Raw genomic sequence first — 20289 nt, forward strand, 5'->3', positions numbered from 1 at the left:
TAACAAAAATAGTAGAACGTGCTACTATTATATTCAGGGCAAGATGAAGTCTGGAGGGTGTCTTGCTGGTCACCAGGAATAGATATATGTCGGTATTTGTAAGGCCTAGCCTAAGGTAAAAAGTTATTTTGTTATTTTTAAAAGAGAGAGAAGAAATAGATTGTCATTGCTGATCTTTTATGAATATTAGTGGATTTTTTTGTCCCTGGCCATAGTAGTCACTGAACCCAGAATAATCATGCAGAATACAAAATCAGGGATGCTTTTTCCATGGTAGAACATCAGAAACTAATTAATGTAACAACTTGACAGCCAGATAATTAGCATTTTAAGAATTTCTTACCCCGGGTTTCTTTAAGAAATATGTTTTTATGAATGAAATTGGTATCAGTCATTTTAATACTATTTCATAGAAAATAGGCAAGCAGGCAGGTGTGCTACAGTAAACATGTGTGACAGAGGGAGAGGGACCTCATCAGTCTGCTGACCAACCACAGACTGAGGGCGTGGGGAGCTGCCTAGGCATCATTGCCAACAGCAGTAGAATAAAGTCAGGTCACCTGGTCACCTAGCTAATAAGACAAATTAGGTATGCTTTATCGAATCTCCCCATCCAGCAAACCTGGAATTAGATTCCCAAACATCACTTGTTTTTTGTTGGATCAGATACATGACAGGTTTGCTGGATCACCCAGGTTCTCCAGTGATAGCCTATCTTCTCCAGCTTTGGTGAGCTTTACAAAATCAGGTCCATTCCCTTGTTTTTGTGCTGGACAATAATGTTGGTGTGAACATGCCTTAGTCTACAAGAACTCATCAGCTTGGGACTGACAGTTCAAGCCTTACAAATTTTATTAAACAAATCCATTTGCAATTCTTTAAATAAGTTTAGTTATAAAAGTTAGTGCAAGAAAAAGAACAACTGTAGTCTATAGGAACCATCCAAGGTTTTGAATTGTATTGGTCACTCCAGGCAACGCCATATGTTTTTCATTTCTTCCAGTAGTTGTAGTGATTTCCAGTGTATGAGGGATAACAACTCCAATCAATCAGACGCTGGATCAGTGATCAAATTAAAGCCACACAGGCCATATTGTTTCTTGGTAATAATGATGTGTGCTGTACAGCAATGATACATTAGACTCAGCTCAGTAAAGACATAGATAGATTAATATATTAATGTATAATGTTTGCTAATCTAAGGCACCCATTATTACACAGCTATCTGGCACATTTTCTACTATAGGATGACATACATTAAACTGACTTTTTCCATGGTATCCGTTCTCTTCAGACAGATTCCTTTTAATTGGGTTCTGCCTTTGACTGGTTGAATTACCTTGTAGCTGTCTTGTTGAAATGTGCCTGGAAGGCCTAAGCAGTGATTCTAATCAAATACAATGACACCCACCGGTGTGGATAAAGGCAGCACTGATTAATTGCAATAAAATCTACCTGACTTATAACTCTGATGAATTTATGCGCTTTTCTCATGCTATCCATCCATCCATCTATGTAAATTCTCATAGTTTCAGGAAAATTGAAAATAGTACTATATTTTTTTTTGTTAATAGAATTAGTAACTAGTGTATTATAGGCCAAACAAATCACTTTCCATTAACTCCACAGCTAGGAATGTCTCTCTTTAAATATGAAAGCAACCCTGATGTAAAGTGCACATGGTTATTCTGCTGGTAGAACAATGTGAGTAATATTATTCATCAACCAGGAAATGTTCTGACATGATACAAATGTCATTTCTGTCCAAAGTCAATGTAGCTTCGAGACTTATATTGTAGACGGCTACACAAATCTTTCGGCTGACATATAATTAATGAAGTCATGCAGGTGTCTTAGAAATATCCCTTTTGCTTTAGCTAATATTTTACTATGCAAGTAGAAGTGTTAAGGTGTTCAAGCGTGCACTTATTGTAAAAGTGGCAGTGATAGTTTTTGTGTGATAAATGATTATTCATTTTGGTTCCAAGTATATATTCTTTAAATTTAAATTGGCTCCTTTTTTTAACATTTTTTTTAGGCTTGTTTAGGCCTTTCATTATTTTTATTTGACATGCATTTGAACATGGTGATAACATGATGAAACTGTTACATGACATACATGGTGGCTATAGGTTATTTCCATTTTTCATTATTTAAAGAAAAAATATATACAGACATTATCAAATATCACCTGCTTATTTCTTAGTAGACCACTTTTCGTTCTCCCCATTTTAGCATCCATTACTATACAGCAATTTGACCTAGCACATCTCTCTAACTCATCATCCAAGTGTTATGTTTTAATTCCTTCTTTACCTTGAGAAGCAAGCTTTAATTAAATTTGACATCCAGATCCCTTGGCAGTGCCATTTCTGGGTGTGTGGGGTACTGCTAATTCAGCACTGCAGATGTTGCACCCGTCAGTTCTCAAATGTCCCCTTGTGCCGACATTGCACCTGCAAACTCTGCTTCTGGATTCTGAGAAGTTTCCACACATTTTTTTAGATAAATATAAAAAGGCCACAAGTGAAACAACTGAATGTTGATATAACATGTGCAAACTCATAAAAACACACATGGAAATATGCTAATCCTTGCTTGTTTAGGTGTTAGTAATGGAACAGCACATACAAGTAAATCTAATATTTGCAAAGTCTCTAGTTGAGTTACAAATGAACCTTTTACCTTATGAGCATAGTTAGGCATGCCATCTTTAATTTGTATGGGGTACAGTAATATGAGGGAGGGAATTCTTTTTTTGCCTGTGCTGTAATGGAAGTAACGGTCATTAAGTATATGAGTCTTCTGACGTTGTAATCAGATGTGATTCAGTCTGTTAAATATCTACACTACAACATCTGTTTCACAGAGTGACCTTCTGCTGAAGAATATTTAGTATCTATTAGCAAATCAACGTACAAACCTACGCATTCTGCAATCTACTAAACTGGCAGGGGATACCGCTGTTAAGCTATCGTCTTGCAACAAATGATTACCGTTAAGTAATGCTTAAAAGAAATGCTGTTAAAAAAATCATGGAAATGACATATCCTGTGAGAACCTGTGTTGTTTTATTGCTTTATTTAGCTGTTTCAAAAAGCACTTTTTCATACAACTGTGCTAATGTAAACAGAAAAAACCTATATAAGGAGTCCAACACCAGTTTACCATCTGTTAAGATGGTAATTAGAATACTGAGTGCCAAAGGTAAATTTATCACAGTAAGAAAGTCATTTAAGAGCCCACAGGATAAAATTTTCTTTTTTTTATAATTAATTTTCTATTTGCAGAATAATTTTAACTGATTGTGTTTAATATTTTTATTCTTCACAGAGCAATCGCCAAACAATCAAGGCCAGTCAACATTGCAGCCGTTACCACCTTCTCACAAGCAGCATCCTGCAGCCAATCAGCCATCCATCACATCTCTCAACCGCAATTCTCTGACACATAGGAGGAACCAAAGTCCGGCCCCGCCGGCTGCGCTGCCCGCCGAGCTGCAAACCACACCTGAGTCCGTCCAGCTGCAGGACAGCTGGGTCCTTGGCAGTAATGTGCCACTGGAGAGCAGGTAACTCTTATGTCTTCGGTCACTAGCAAACTGCATTATCATTAAAGGGGAATGTGTAAATGTCTATTTATTTAGCTTTTGAGTGGAGGATGTACATGGCAAATGAATGCAAACATTTTTTATTACTTCTGTAGCCATGCTGTGAAGATGTTCCTTAAGGTAGTTCCGCCTGAATTTATCTGATGATCTCTGCTAGAGTAAATCAGGCAGCTTTGTCTTTTGGTTTGTTAAAAAATTGCTCTTTAAAGTAGAACTGAATTATCTTTGGCGTGGGTGAGCTTTTGCCATAATCGGCAAGTATGCATAGCATACACATCACAGACTTACCGTGGAGTACCTTACCTTAAAGTACATGTGTATGGTTCAGGAACCTGTTATCACTGCATTCCCTGAAGTCACTGGCCCTGATTTATTCAAGTTCTCCAAGGCTGGAGAGAATACACTTTCGTCAGTGAAGCTGGGTAATCCAGCAAACCTGGAATGGGTTTCCTAAAAGTCAAGCTTTTGTTAGCAAATGTTTTCAATCCTGGACCAGATCCATTCCAGATTTGCTGGATCACCCAGCTTCAATGTTGAAAGTGTATTCTCTCTAGCCTTGGAGAACTTTAATAAATCAGGGCCACTATCTCTACTGGTTCTACCATAGTCCTTTTTTAGCCATTGTGTGGCACTGATGATTAAATGCCTGCCTGCAAGTTACATTGTCCCCAACATCTAGATTTCTTCACATGCCTTTTGCATGTGAACAAATGAAAAACAAAAAGTCACCTGTCCTGTCAAAATCTTTTACCCTCTTGGTAACTTTTTATTTTTTGACTTTAGTTATGCTCTAAGTAAATAGAATTGGTAATTGAATAAAATTGAATATTGGCATTGTACAGAAGTCATATAGATATATATCTGTATGTTTGTTTACAAAACATTTGTGCTTGTTGCTTTTATCATCGCAAATATCTGTTGAGATCTAGATATAACAAGAACCTAGTAAGATCCAGTCCAGCACTCCTCGAGTTCAGCTTGGTAAAACCTGCAAACAGGCTGGTATCACTATGCCAGCTAGTGTGGGGTCTTTAGCTAATGATTAATATCCCCCTATACAGGTAGTCCTGGGTTAGAAGAGGCTGCAGAAAGAGCTCACCCCCTAAGATCACCCACAACCTCACCTGTGTTTAGCAAAAGATTTCTTTTGCAAGTCATCCAAACCGCCCCCTCCCCCCTACAAGCCTCCGTTTTGCACACAGTGAGCAGGGAAGCCCCGTTCTTATCTTGGAGGCGTCCGTATGTGGGATGTCTTTAACCCGGGGATTACCTGTCAGGTAGGACATTGGCTGTCAGCATTGGTGTGTCAAGAAAAAAATGCCTAAATATATACTGTGGCTGAAAATGCCAATTTCTTTCTGAGGAACACTGCACACTGTGAGCCTGATTTATTAAAGTTCTCAAAGGCTGGAAAGGATACACATTCATTAGTGAAGCCGGGTGATCCAGCAAACCTAGAATGGATTTCCTAAAAGTCCTTGGCTTTTTAATAGCAAATGTTTTTCAATCCTGGACCAGATCCATTCCAGGTTTGCTTGATCACCTAGCTTTAGTGATGAAAGTGTATTCTCTTCAGCCTTGGAGAGCTTTAATAAATCAGGCCCTATAGGAAAGGGAAATCAAGCTAGTCCTTTAGACAATATATTGTATATTGTACACTTCCATAAAACGAAGCTCCACCTAATAAATAAAAAAAAAAAATATTTATTAATTAGATAACTACCCCCATGTATTCTATATTGGGTGCTCCTCCTGGCAAGATAAGCGGTGCACCTCTTTAATATACAACTTTAAATCACTAAATATATTTATTACTTACTCATTACTAATATATTATACTCAAAGCAAGTATGCTAGTGATATAGTAATTGGATTTTTAGTTGAAAATACATCTTTGAAATTACACTTATAAATTGTAAAAGCTGGTGTGTGGTGAGGGAAGGGCCAACTTTTTATTTATTTTTTTATTTTTTTTTCTAGTAACTTACTCCACATGTCGTAAAGAGAAATCATACTTGCTGAAAAATTATCTTCTGATCTTCTGCAGAAAAAGATCAGTTTCTTTCTTAATGTTGTAACCTATATAAGGAAAATGACAGATGTTAACGTGCTGCAGCCAGAGAAAAAGCTCTCTTGGCTTGAACACTATTCATAAATGAATACCTCTGTACTTTGTGTTCACATTGTTAACAGTGGTTTGCTTTGATCAAAGTGCTTGAAGACTTGTAAAAAGAGGCAGTTAGTTTTGCTGTTTATCCCTTGTCTGTGCTCTGTGACTGTGCTGCAGAAGGAAGCCTCGGAGAACCTTCTCTTATCCAAAATCTTCGAGAGAGCCAGCTGTGCCCTGTACAGAACAATACAGAGCCTGAAGTCCTACAGCTGTTGGTAGTCTGTGTTTCCTGTGATTCTCAGCCAGTCAATCTCACAGACTAAATGCTTGTAATCATTTTGTGCACATAACTTATTGCTCTTATTTTTAGTAGAACATTGTAAATGGCTTATTAAACCTTATCCTAATCTAACGGCCAAATTGTAGTATTTTGCAGCTTGTCTATCCTTAGATGTAGTGGCTTCATTAGCGCCCCCTCTTACATATTCACCTGCTAATCCCACCGGCCCTATAATGGCAAGGCTAACTCACTGCACTGTTACTATAGAGTATTGAATTTACACTTACCACACAGCTATAACAACATACTTTCAATGGTATATTTAAAAAACCAAAAGAGAAAAACAAGAATGTTTATTGCTAGGGTGCACCCAAAATTTAAAGCACAACTTCAGTCAATAATATTTGTTTTAGGGTACTACAGGGAAAAGTTAGCATCTACTTCATGTTTTCTTGTTTACGAGGTTTTGTAAATAAGGGAAACTTTCGAAGTTAAAGCCAAAGCACCAATACAAACACAAATGTTAAAAATGTAGGAATAATTATATCTCATCCTGTGTCCTGTTGTTACTCTACTGCACTGCAAAACAGAATAATAGAGCTGAGCTTTAGATTTAACCAGGCCTGAGATAAAAAGAGCTAAGGTATCAACAGGTGCCTGCAACACATTTTTAGACCTCATGGTAATGTTGTGTCTGTGAAGATTCCCTTGGATTTTAGGCCAAGTCATGAATTATTTTTAAGATGAAAGCCGGTGTTAAAACTTTTCTCTCAAAGTGCTAGGTTCTATCCTCACCATTGTGTTGTAAGAAACCAAAGCCTTAGTTTGCAAGTGGTCCGGCCAATTTACAGTTGGATGCTAGGGGTGAGTTTAATCTCAATTTGGCAGAAATGTAATGATCTGTGTGCTGCTTAGATCTAGGCTCCAGGGGATTTAACTCAACAACAGAGTTTGGTTTACAATGACACGTGTTTAAAAAAGTGGCTGCATTTCAGCACTGGTAACTATTACATTTTTTAAGACCAGGTCCACTGTTTTAGGGATAAGTATGAAAAATGTGTGACTGTAACACAGTCATTGATTTATAAATGTACCCCTAAGAGACCAATACATTTATAACCAAAGGTGATATACAGTATATAAAAGGAAACCATGAGTGCTGATGCATCTGGTTATTTAGGTTTATTAGAACTGAAAAGTTTTTTAGTATCACAGAGCTGACTTTATGTTAAATAATACCACTGATACATGCTTCCGTCAGCCCCTGCCTAGACTGATATGACTAATAATGTAAGCAGCAGGCTGCAGCCATAGCAGTAAGCAGTACCACATGTTGGATGGCAATGTAAAACATTATTGTATTTCTTTACAAGGCAAAAATGTGGAAAGTAGCAGCATTTCTGAGGTGTCCCGTGGATCTTCAAGCTGAGTGGGGGCATCTCTGAATGCTGCTGTCTCGTACTTTTCTGCTTTGTACATAAACATGAGAATGTTACAAGCTGTAATTTAGTATATGTTGATGCTGGTTGATGAAGAGACAGATGCCTTAGAACAGCACATATGCACAGCTCAATAGTTTAAGAGATTAATGATTTGCTATTTTTGAGCATTCAAGCATATGAACCTAAGTATAAAAACAGACTGGTACCAGGGAACTTTACTTATTGTTTATGGAATAAGAACTGCAATTGTTAATTTATATCATTATTAGGATGTGCCTGTTGATTCTTTAACTTACATTTTCTAGCACTGGGGTGAAGCTAATTGGTTGGTATTACACAAAACAGATACATGTTATTACTTTGTCGATAAATCAGACCATATGTGAAAAAAACAGTGATGTAATTTTTGACTAATGAGAACATCCCTGTTTATTAGATATGAAAACACTAGGAGAATAAAGGACACCTGTTTTAAGAGCCACACTGCGACTGCTAACACATCTTTCTAAAACTGCTACTTTTCTGGCTTCCATACTACATATAAACTGGTACTTCCAAGCTTCAGATGAATAACTCAAAGTACAGCTTTAGCACTAGAGGAGATGTCTGCTCTGACCATATTGTTAAAGCATCCTGGTTTACTTTGATATTATGGTGGACCTCTGTTTCTCCTCCTCCAGCATTGATAGCACCGTATTGCCTCTTCATTCTTCGGCCTTTGGGCTGTCTCGGACTTTGTTCTCAGCATCTGAAAGGTTCCTTTAGGTCTCTCTCATTTTTGGTGCACTTCTTCCCTGACTCCTTTTTCCTAATAATCATATAAGGTTAAATTAGACAAATGAAGTGAATCCTGCCCTTCTAGGATCAAGAAATCATGACTAGCCAAAATAAACAGAGATTGCTAAGAACTATTGTTTCCCAACAAGCAGAACTCGAATTCACATTTGAAATATCAGCTGTCATTTACCTGGTTTGCTTAGAATCTGACTATAAGCTGTGAAATACCAGTTGATGGCACTGATGTTTTGTTATGGTGCAGTCAGTGACCTAATACTTTTAGCAGGCCATTTACATCTGACTCCAAGTATTTGTATTATCTTCCTGCTGCCCATCAAAACCAATTTAAACTTGGTAATGCTAATGGAAATGGTCTTCTCATCTCCTTTCACATCAGTTATGACATGGTATACAACGATTTATTGTGAGACTCATTAGTACACCGCTAAACGTCCCCAATTAATTAGCACAAGCTGAAAGATTAATCAACACTGTAAATCACAGCTGTCACCTCCACATTTTTGATGACTTTAAAAAGTCTGATTTTCCTGCTACTGCACCAGCCTGAATATTCATAGCATTGTTTAGAACTGGGATTTAACAAATACAAATATCGACAGGTCATTAACTACTTACAGAAAAAAAAGAAAAGCAGATGTAAATCATACTGCAGCATAGGAAATCATTAGCCGGTTAAATGTTTCTGGGCTTGCTAATATGCTGTTGGAGATGTAAGGCACATTTGCATATAACAGTACCTTGGTGCAGAATTCTTTATAATTAGTCACATGTGCTGATTTAACAGTTTTATTTGAACACATTTACAAGCTAATACAGGAGATGAATAATAAAACTGATCTTTACTGCAGGACACTGATGCATTAGAATATCATCTTCCCCAAGCAGTCACTAAAATAACTTGTCAGTGGCAATAGCTCCTAAAAAGGGCTAGTTCTGTTAAGTGCTGGCAAGTAATCTTTCAAAAGACTTGTAGAGATCCAAATCACAATGTCTAAAGTGTAACCCATGATTATAAATTATTTTATAAAGAGACCATACAATATTAAGGTTGATATAAAGCATACCTGGATTTATTCACAGTGTATAATACTATCTTCCTTTTCCTTTTTTAATACTGTTAGGTGCATAAAAATTTGGAGAGAGACAACTTTTTATTAATTTTAGTTCTGTACATTACCACAATTAATTTTAAATGAAACAACTCAGTTGAACTGCAGACTTTCAGCTTTATTTCAGTGGGTTGAACAAAAAGATTACATAAAAATGTGAGGAACTAAAGCCTTTTTTTTACACTATCACTTCATTTCAGGGGCTCAAAAGTAATTGGACAATTGATTTAAAGGCTATTTCATGGGCTGGTGTGGGGGCGATTCCTTTGTTATGTCATTATCAACTAAGCAGATAAAAAGAACCTGGAGTTGATTTGGGGAGGGTGGGGGTGCTTGTATGTGGAAGATTTTGCTGAACAGACAACATGCGGTCTAAGGAGTTTTGCATGCAGGTGAAACAAGCCATCCTTAGGACTGGCAAAATCTACAGTTTGGTACATCATGAGAAAGAAACAAAGTACTGGTGAACTCAGCAACGCCAAAAAACCTGGACGTCCACGGAAGACAACAGTGGTGGTGTTCAGAGACATACTGTCTGCTCAAATCCAGCTAAATGCAGTCACATTGATTAGGAAGTGTTTCATAATACAGATGGACAATACAGCCAAAACAACCCAGGAGTTTATTAAAGCAAAGAAGTGGAATATTCTTGAATGGCCAAGTCAGTCACCTGATGTGAACACAATTGAGCATGCATTTCACTTGTTGAACACTAAACTTCGGACAGAAAGGCCCACAAAAAAACAGCAACTGAAAGCCGCTGCAGCGCATTAAAAAGGAGGAAACCCAGCATCTGGTGATGTCCATGAGTTCAAGACCACAGCCACTGAATTAAAGCTGAAAGTCTGCAGTTCAACTGCATCTGAGTTGTTTCATTTAAAATTAATTGTGGTAATGTACAGAACCAAAATTAGAAAAAAGTTGTCTCTGTCCAAATATTTATGGACCTGTGTATGTAAAATACTGCTTTCACCTTTTATAACCTTAGTTTTATGTCAGTGTGGCTGATATCTGTCAAATCATCTGTGTAACATTTGTGGCCCCATTTATGTGTCTTATCTTTCTCATTTTTTTTTTTTGCTACCTCTCCTTATCCTGTTCCATTGATAGCCAACATGACCTAATATAGGGTAAAAAGCTGTGACTGGCCACATCGGTGGCAGAATTACTTTGGTAGCATCTACCAGATTTAGCCCAGAGCAAAGACAGGACTGATGTCAGAGGAAGCCTTGCAAGGTAGACAAAGGTAGGAGCCTGTGCCCCACAAGCCATAGAAGAGGGATGAAGGAGCACCACAGAAAAAAAAGCACATCACAGAAAATAGGTTGCCTGGGGTAAAGGGTTCCAGAAAAATCTACAAGGTGTATGTGCACTGTGTTTGTGTTGGCAATAGTTTGACTCTCCTCTTTTTTCTTTGGAGGATGGGGACCTCATCCAAAGTTTTGATAGGAGGCCTACAGATTTATTGTTTTGCTCCTTCCATAACAAAGTGTGTTAACACAGCCAATTGTAATGTCTGCCAAAGGCCCATTGGACAGAGTGACAATGCAGGAGCCAGAGTGGTCAGTTTCAAAATTACTAAATAATAAGGGAATTGGGTTTCCAAGATTAAAATCTTTCTAACGCTGCAGGAACCTTAGGCCCTTCAGTTTGTCATTGGCCTATCAGGTTTGTCTTTTGAAGACTGGAACCCAAAAGAATGACTAACACGGTTCATCCTTTGTTGTCCATTAACCAACAAGATGTGTCCTATACTGACCTGTAACCAAATGATGAATCTATTATTGCCAAGGATCAATAGGATACATCAGTTGTTGACAAATAACTAATAGGATTTATTGCATGTTGAGCAGTGACCAAATAGTTCATTCTTTATTGCCAGAGACCAATAGATATCATTCGTTGTTGACCAGTGGCTAAGCAAATACATAATTTTAAGGGCCCATGGCAAGATGATTGTAGGAAGTGGAAGGTTTTATGTCAGCAGCATTTTGTATTGCTATAATTACCTAAAATCTGTAAAATTAATCTTTAATAATAATAATAATAATAATAATAAAGAGAAAAAACTCATTAAGAGGAATATGCTGGCTTCTATTTCTGACCTCAATCCTTTGGCTTCATTTCTTGACTCAGATTATACTGCCAGGTCGGCCGCCAGGTGGTTTGTATTTTCAGAAGTAGTTCAGCAAAAAGAGACTCCATATCCCTCTCAAGATAGGTTTACTTTAACTGAAGAATATTTTTTGTAACATTTTCATATAATTGATCTTTCATTGCCAGGATGAACTACAAGGTAAAATACAAAACAGCCTTTTTATATGCTAATATACTTTACCTCCATCAATTACTGCTCTTCAGTGTATTCCGTGATTTTATTTTTAATCCAATTTAGGCCATTGTGACTTTCTCCCGAGCTGTCATTTTAGCAGATACAGATAAAAATAAAAATATGTAAATGTCACAGGCATCAAGATAACCATCCCTTCTTCTTTAGGCATATATATGTGATACAGCTGACAGCTGTGATAACTTCTAATGATGTGCAAAGATGTGTCATGAATATTTGAGTTATTCAATAGTGATTGTATGTTTTGGGGTCCCCAGCGTTCTTCACTATTTTATTATTTTTGTCATCCATCTTTTCAGAGATTTTGTCATGCTGATAAATCCCTGTAGGCAGTATTTTTTAGACAGATAAATATACAATAATAATAATAAACATTTTTCATGTGCTATCATTCTTCATTTTCAAAGTTTTGTTTAATAAGATTCAGAGTTGTTGGAAATAGCAGCATAACAAATCCAATTCAATGTGTCATTTTGGTTAAGGGTAAACAATGAACCTAATTATGAGAGAAGCCATAAAAAGTACCTTTTTGTAGTTTATTGTTATGGGAAATTAAAAAAAAAAAAAAAACTTTCAACTTTCTGAGGTATGAAAGCTTGACTAGCTCAAAATGAGACTTTGGCCATTAAAAAGTCTCCAAGTCTGTGGAGGCAGTGGTATGATCTGGGGTTACTTCAGTTGGTGAGGTCTGAGTTAGTGAAGTTATGGGTCCAAAAATAAGGTCAGCAGACTACCTGAATATACTGAAAACCTAGGTTTTTCCTAAAAATAGATTTATTCTTCCCTGGCGGCATTGACATATTCCAAGATAACAATGCCAGGAATCGTTGGGCTTAAACTCTGAAAGAGTGGTTCAGCGAACATTAGACACATGGATTGACCACCACTAAGTCCAGATCTTTACCCTATTGACAATCTTTGGAATTTGCTAGGAAAGACTTCATGCAGCGGTCCAACTCTCCCATCATTATTTATAAAACATTTTGCTAAAATTATGAAGCAACTCTCAATGAAAGTAAATATTGTGACTTTTGATGGAAATAGTGTGTGACTTTTATTTTTGGCCAGTTAGAATATTTAGACAAGGTGATATGCTTACTACAACCTTGCTTGCCCTACCAGTGGCATACAAAAAATAGAATAGGGGTCCAGGTATTCACATGTATTTAATACATCTGATAACTGAGGTAGCCCAAGTTCTGCAACACAGTGGAGTTTTAAAAATATGCTTTGTCAAAAAGGCAAGCATGCATCTTCTTTCAAACGCTGACTATAGTTTACTGCATTATTGACTGGTTTGCTTTAACTTAAAAAAAATGCATAAAAACGTATAACAAGTAGAAAATGAAGGAAAAATATCTTGTATGCATGTTGAAGGATAGACAAGCCCAAAATGTGCAGGTATAAGCTTATATGTGTCAGTGATAGGCCTCCAGATTGTAAATATATTTGACATGAAAAGTCAATGAAGATTGAGAAACACTACCGTAGAGAATTCATACATGGCTCTGAGTAATTTTTGTATTAAATTTACACAACACTTGCAGTACTTGCAACCTGATTTAATTAAGTAATAATTCCTGCGGAGCCAGGCCCTATGCAGTCATTAATAAGTTACCATAGGCAAAGATTTTAATTAGTTTTAATGATTCTTTTTGTGAAATTTTTATTATTTATTTATCAGAGTCATTGTGTTTCATAGTGTATCTGCAGAACATATACAGAGTCAGGATAAATACATATTAACAATGTAACACTCACTTTTTAAGCATTATAATTTCTGTTTAATGTCAACAGCTGGTACTTATCCTCAGACTTGGTATTTTGCTGTCATTTATGGGAATATTTTAGTCTACAGGCAGCTTGGATCTTATGTCAATTTATATGTTTTATCTGAAATAAAGAGAACTATCAGTTCTTCCATGTTTCCATTAGCTCTTTGTGCTTTTCAGATTCAGTTGAAGCATGTTTTAGTATTGTAAATTACATGAGCCAGGTGTTATGAGAACTTGTCAGGGTCATATGGAAGCTGTGCATGCAAGAACTAAGGCTGCCATGTTTACCCATCCTTTAATACTTTGGTGAATCATTGACCCACAACTAGCATCCATGGCATCTCTATCCTCTCAGATTATTTCAAGAATGGGTATGTGTGTTCTATAATTAGCACTAACAAATATGAATTGATAATATGTTTTAGCATATTATAGACCACATTAGTGTTGTAGGGTAGAGTTAACAATTCCATTGGGTTCTATTTTTGTCTGTTACCTCCTTTGATAGATTTTTATAATTGTGTCCATGGCTTGATGATTGATTTGATATTTCAACCAAATATTTGATGTAGATCTGTGTTTTTTCGAAAATCATGAAACCTAGAAAAAGTAATCTGTAATAAAATTAGATTGGACAGATCTGGGGTATTTACATGCATTTATTCTCTGGTTTTCTCTTTTGCCTGATAATTATTTTGCTTGTAATTATCAGGAATCAATCTAAATGTGTGTCTTTTGGCAGTCGTAGGAGATTGTTGCACCTTGCTTGCAGTTGGTCAAAAAAAAAAAAAAAAACATACACTTAATTGTTACCAGTTTTTGCCTTAATAGATTATAATTACAAACTTTCTGGACAGCTGCTTAGGCCCTTACTTCAATGACATCATGCCTGAAAAAGAGACCTACCCTGTTGGATAAGCTGTAATTGCAGTCAACTCCGCCAAAAAGGAGAATCAATTAACTATTTGTTTTCTTTTTTTGTCATTAGAATTAAAGTTTAGGAAAACTTGGTGGATAACAAAAGGAGTACTCTCATGTTACTGATTTGCTTACATAGATGCAAAAACCCTTATATACTACAGTCGATTGGGTTAGCTAAGATTAGATGAAAAAACTTAATTCATCTGTAATCACCATTAAACTATTAAATCGAAACTGTCATTTAAGTGTTGAGATGCCGTTAAAAACGTCTAAACTCAGATTTTGGCAAAAACAATGCTCATATTTATTTTTAGCAAAAATAAAGCAAAATAACAGCAAAATAAATTATCTTCATGGGTGTTACAACTACCTAGGCAGAAAGTAGCTCCCCCAATGCCCAGCTAACACTCTGAAGTGAAGATAGACTCCTAACACATTGCACAGGTGCCTTTAAGTACACAAAACTCAGGATCACAACCTTAAAGGGATACACACAGTTTACATTTCCAAAACAAATGTTACAAATGAAACATAACTCATTACCGAAGAGCTTACAGTCTACTTAATATACATATCAAAAAATAGTTACACTAAAGAAACAAAAACACTTTATTTAACTGCAGCTCTGCCTCACCTAGGTTAATCAGCTGCATGCATCTCACACCCTGTAATGCAGGCAAGGTGATAATGCTGGATGTTAGTGTGAACAAGTGGACAGAGAGATAGGTTTGCTGGCCAGCAAGAAAATGAAAGCATACCAGAAAGACATACAGATGCACACACAGACAAACTAATGACACATTTACCCCCTAACATGAAGCATGAAGGTAAATACATGGGCAGAAAAAAAATAAAGTCCTTAAATTCCATTGCAACTAAAAATGTCTTATAAAGATTTAATTATTTTTGAATTTTTTCAAGCACAGTTGTGTTATTTTTTAGCCTGGTACACAATATATTCATAAATGTATAATCAAGGCCATCACAATGTAGAGAGAGGATAAGAAGCTGTGGGGCAATAGCTTTTTAGTATGTAGGAGGCGCATAACTGCTTCAAACCTTGAAGTCAATCAGCTTTGGTAGTTTAGCCAACAGAACAGAACGGTTACCTATCCCTGGCAAGTAAAGGTTTCATTTGCATATATTTCAACAGTAATTTTATCCGTTTGAAGCTATTGTGCACCTGAAGATATAATGGAGCATAAAAAAGACTATAATATCTCAACTAATCCAAAAAAAACACATTGTCGCGTGCATGTGAACACAGATACCATAAAGTTATAAATTATTTTTATTAAGTTTTCACAGTGTTTACAGACTAGAAAATGTGTGAATAATTCCTAAAATATATTGCTTACTGATATAGCGCATTTTAAGAGCTGTGTAAAAGTAGTCAGCATTTTAGTATGTACAACCAAGATTATAACATTCTTAGAGGTTTTAAAAGTGCTAGCAAATTAGTATATTTATTAGAAAAAAATAATATAATTATGGTTTTGGGGACTTATTATTTTAATGAGAAATAAATCTAAAATTCCCATATTTTTACCTCAGTCTACTGACACATTTATAAGCCTAATAAATAATTTTAGAAACATTAACCACTATACCATGTAGTTCAAAATAATAATTTCATAATTAATCATTTAGGAACGCAAGGTAGGTACACTATTGAAAACCAGTCATGACAAGCTGTTAGTAAATAGACTTGTGCACACATGTTCATATGTGAGTAGGGAGAAGCATACATGTGCCGCATAACAAAGAGTTTTTTTTCTTCAGTAAAGAGAAGGAACTTTTGTGGCTTTTTAAAGGTCAATGATACCTCCAAGCCTAGTAAATTAGGCCCAGAAACATGTTAATTTTTCTGACACTGAAAAGCCTGAGTTTTCCTGTGCAAAACATGAGTAAAAATCACACATTTACACTTAAACATTTATGAATCGCTTTGAATGTGGTGCGGGAATTCACACTATAATTTATGCTTTATTTGCTTTTGAACTATTTAATAAAATATTAACTGTATGGTTACCAAACTTTACATTTAATGATTTATCAGGAACTGGGGACTAAGCATCATTTGATTTTCTTAGTTAAAATACAGACAGCAAAACGTATGTTCGATTTAGTGAAGTCTTTGTGTCAACAAAGTGATGCTCTCCTCACGCTATGCTTTCTTCTCTGAAATGCACTTGCTCCAATTAGAGGAACATAATCCCATTTGATGGCAGACCATTCATTTAATATTAATAGTTTTAGTAGCAACCCTTACATCAAAATATTATATCTCAGGAAAGCCCTGTATCTCAAGTGACCGCAGTGAGATCTAGTGCTGTTTGAACATCAAGACATGTAAGAATGACCACCTTGAACCCAAAGAATCATCTCTGATGTAACTCCATCAGCATGCTTTGTGTCAATCAAATTTTCTAGCTCTAGCTGTGTAAAACTCCGAATAGTGTGGCTACAGAAATCAGTACTGAGTACTTGAAATCCCCAATTCATTGCTAGTCTTTCATTTCCTGCAAAATCCTAATTAAATTATGATACATTTACTTTAAGATCAATTGATTATTTGAAGTTTGTGCTGGTTTAATCAGACAAAACAGGCATACAAAATTCATAGCTGGAGATAAGAGAAGAGCTCTTAGTCACCAAAACGTGCTCACAGTAGATGATTTTCCCCGTGCCTTTCTTTCATTTCACAATTTAAAAAATGTTGAATTTTCTAGCACTTTTTGTGACTAAACACAGGGTAAATCTCCGTAGATGTGTCATTAAAAAACTTGAAGTGCTTCTACCTAAGGAGACCTATTGACTGCTGATAAACTTTCTGTAGAAAATCCTAGTTACCTGGCTGTTTTTGATTTCAATAGTTTAAGTCAATGACCTAGGAAAAGATGGCTGTATGATGAGTTTAACTGAATGGGAAAATCCTTGTTCAGGTTAGTATTTTAGAAAGTAAAAAATACAATAGATTGGCATTTTTAGAAAAGGTCCGTAATGGCAAATTGCTGACTTTCTTAGAAACTACATTAACATTTGAAATGGCGTAACAGAATGGTCTGCTGAACAGTTTTTATTCTTCGGATACTATAATATAAACTAAACATAAGATATATAGAATGTCAGGACTGTCATAGCTATCACTATGGTTTACTTGTCATAAGATATATGTAGGGGCCACCTGCCCTTCCTCTAAAACTGCCCCTGTTTGGCTGTTATACAGGCCTGCTGGCTTCATGATTTTTTAATCACTAACCTATAGCAAGTATGCAGATCAGAAAAGTCAGATGTCCTCATGTGAGTAATTCTTCAGAGTCAGTGATTCATGCAACCAACACAAAATGGTTAACATGACAGGCAGCTAACATTTTCAACATTGACAGGCTCCATGTTTCTTTCAAGAAAGATTTCCTTTAGGAAGGGTATATTTGTTGGTGTTACACATAGGAACTGATAGAGTTTACCCTGGCAATGCTGGAGAGCAGGGTTTACCCCTTTATTCTTCCTTTTCCTCTACATATGTATTGGCTTGGGTGAACACAGACATGCCTAGTAGAAATTGTCTGGATTAATCATTTATAATGTAAATCATTGGAGAATAATTTTGAGGTTTATTTTAAATACTGAAATTACCATCCTTTATTTGCCAAATTTATTAGAAATAAATGTGTTGGATAATTAAATGCAGATATAGTGTTAAATGGCACACTTGTAAACAATTACATTTCTGGATTTTCAAACCTTATTGTTGTGTGTTTGCATGTTTGTACTTTTTTACCTTGTTAGCAATGACCAGTGAGCAAATCTCCAGAACACATGAATGCTTATTACATAGGATTGGGCAAATACACAACTATTCATTGGGATGTGAAGATTTTAAAGCTAGCTGCCAGTGGTCTTTAACTACATATTAATGTGCATTGGTGCAGCAATGTATGTAGTTGTAATTATTAATCAGCCCTTTATTTAATATTGTTCTGTGTGGTTTTACACAACTCATACCTACCAGTTGCATGTCCCTAAAATGCTGCATTGGGGATATAGGGCCTGATTTATTAAAGCTCTCCAAGACTGGTCCAGCAAACCTGTATTGGATTTCCTAAAAGTCATTAGCTTTTTTTTTAGCAATGGTTTTCAGTCCTGGACAGGATTCATTCTAGATTTGCTGGATCACCCAGCTTCCCTAATGAAAGTGTATCCTCGCCTGTCTTAGAGAGCTTTATTAAATTATTTTATTATATTTATTTTGAGGCCCATAGCCTCAAAAATTAGCCAAGGGAAACATATGTCATGGACATTTTTTCATAAACTAGTTTTTGAAATAACAGGATATAGTATTCTCATTAAGAAAAACATATTTCTAACCTACTTACAAACATAAAAATAGGTCACTATGTTTGCTACCAAGGTCCAGGTTGTTGGGAATATTTAGTGTATTACATTCACCCAGACACAGGGACAGGATGACTTACATAAGTTTATTTATGAACATTGTCAATGGGCCTTTTTCTCTAAATTTCTTTCAGTAATAGACCAGATTACATGCCCATATGCTCATAGTTCATCATTGATAGCTCAGTCGTCCTTTAGGTGCTCCTTGCTGGATTGGTCATTGGTAAGTAAGAAAACAACACCTAGGTCAGCCTAAGAGTACTACTATACCAATAATACATATTTCATTTCAAAAATATAAAACTGTTAAAAAGGATCACCACTGGTTAGTAGGAGATTCCAATCCAAAAACAATAAAATACTATTTTCACAGGTTTGATGGACTATTAAATCTGATTTATGGTAACATATAAGAACATGTTTCAGTGTGATTTGTTGCACAGATAGCAAAAATATATAATATATTCTCTATAGGTGTGCTGGTTATTAACTGTTTTGCAGATTGAAATGGTTGCAAAACATTTCATTGTTTAAAGCCATGTTTCATAGAACTTTTAAGTTCATTATGAAGTATCATGACTTGACAGATGATTCATGTTTGTGGATCAACTGTGGTTGATATGTTTTAGCAAATATAGTTTCGTTCCTTATTTCCATGTGCAAGAAACCAATCAATTTTTGTAGAATGCTGTAAATCCCACTACACACTACTTCAGTGCTGTTCTACTCCAATTTGAAATTCACACCAACTTTCATACAAAACAGCTTGTGAATCTGGATAGCCTTGATTGAATTCAGATGCAAACAATCTGTATAGGTAATTTCTGCAAATTGTTTTTCATGGATTCCATAGTTATAAACAAGTTTTTAGTTGAATACTCATAATAAATATTGCAATCAAAGGAAGCTTTTTAGTCTAATGGCATTGTACTGTTTTTACCATGATCACTACGAGATTTATTTTTATTTACGAAAACTGTTTTAATATGCAACTTTTGAAATTTCCTTAACATTCAATACTCATTGGATTCAGAGCAAATTAAACACTGTGCATTGTATATGTCATGATATTTGGTGTAATGCTGTTTGGAATTAACACAGATATAGGCTTTAGGAAAACAATATACCAGTAATTAAAAATTAAGAGCTACTTTTTTTTTTTACCTTGTGTGAATCTAGTATCTGTTGACAGCTCATCTTAATTTTGGCCACCACACATTTCATTCACACATTCCACATTTCAACAATTCATGCAGACTTCAATAAATTTCCTAACATTGCAAATATTCGTAGTAGATCCTATTTAAAATTTTTCTTACTAAGAACTAGTTATGTAACTATTTAGCAGTACAGTAAAATGAGTAGACTGTACAAAAATGTAAGATTAGATGCATCTAAGCATAGGATAATGGCAGTATTTTAGGGTCTAGGTTTAGGATAATGACAGTACCTGGAGTAAGCCCGTCTGCAGTGGGGAGAAGGTGGACACTTGACTT

At 35.8% G+C, this 20289-nt stretch overlaps 1 protein-coding gene across 16 annotated transcripts in view; it reads left to right on the forward strand.

Annotated features, from left to right (window-relative positions):
• TENM3 (teneurin transmembrane protein 3) overlaps positions 1-20289 on the forward strand; it is a 699726-nt gene that overhangs the window by 508537 nt on the left and 170900 nt on the right. For all 16 annotated transcript variants that reach the window (XM_072406090.1, XM_072406089.1, XM_072406092.1 and 13 more), the window contains one exon: positions 3334-3571. In XM_072406090.1, the coding sequence (XP_072262191.1) occupies positions 3334-3571 (238 nt within the window). The remainder of the gene's footprint in view (positions 1-3333; positions 3572-20289) is intronic.

This window comes from Pyxicephalus adspersus, chromosome 3 (assembly GCF_032062135.1).
Source record: "Pyxicephalus adspersus chromosome 3, UCB_Pads_2.0, whole genome shotgun sequence".
Taxonomy (NCBI): Eukaryota; Metazoa; Chordata; class Amphibia; order Anura; family Pyxicephalidae; genus Pyxicephalus; species Pyxicephalus adspersus.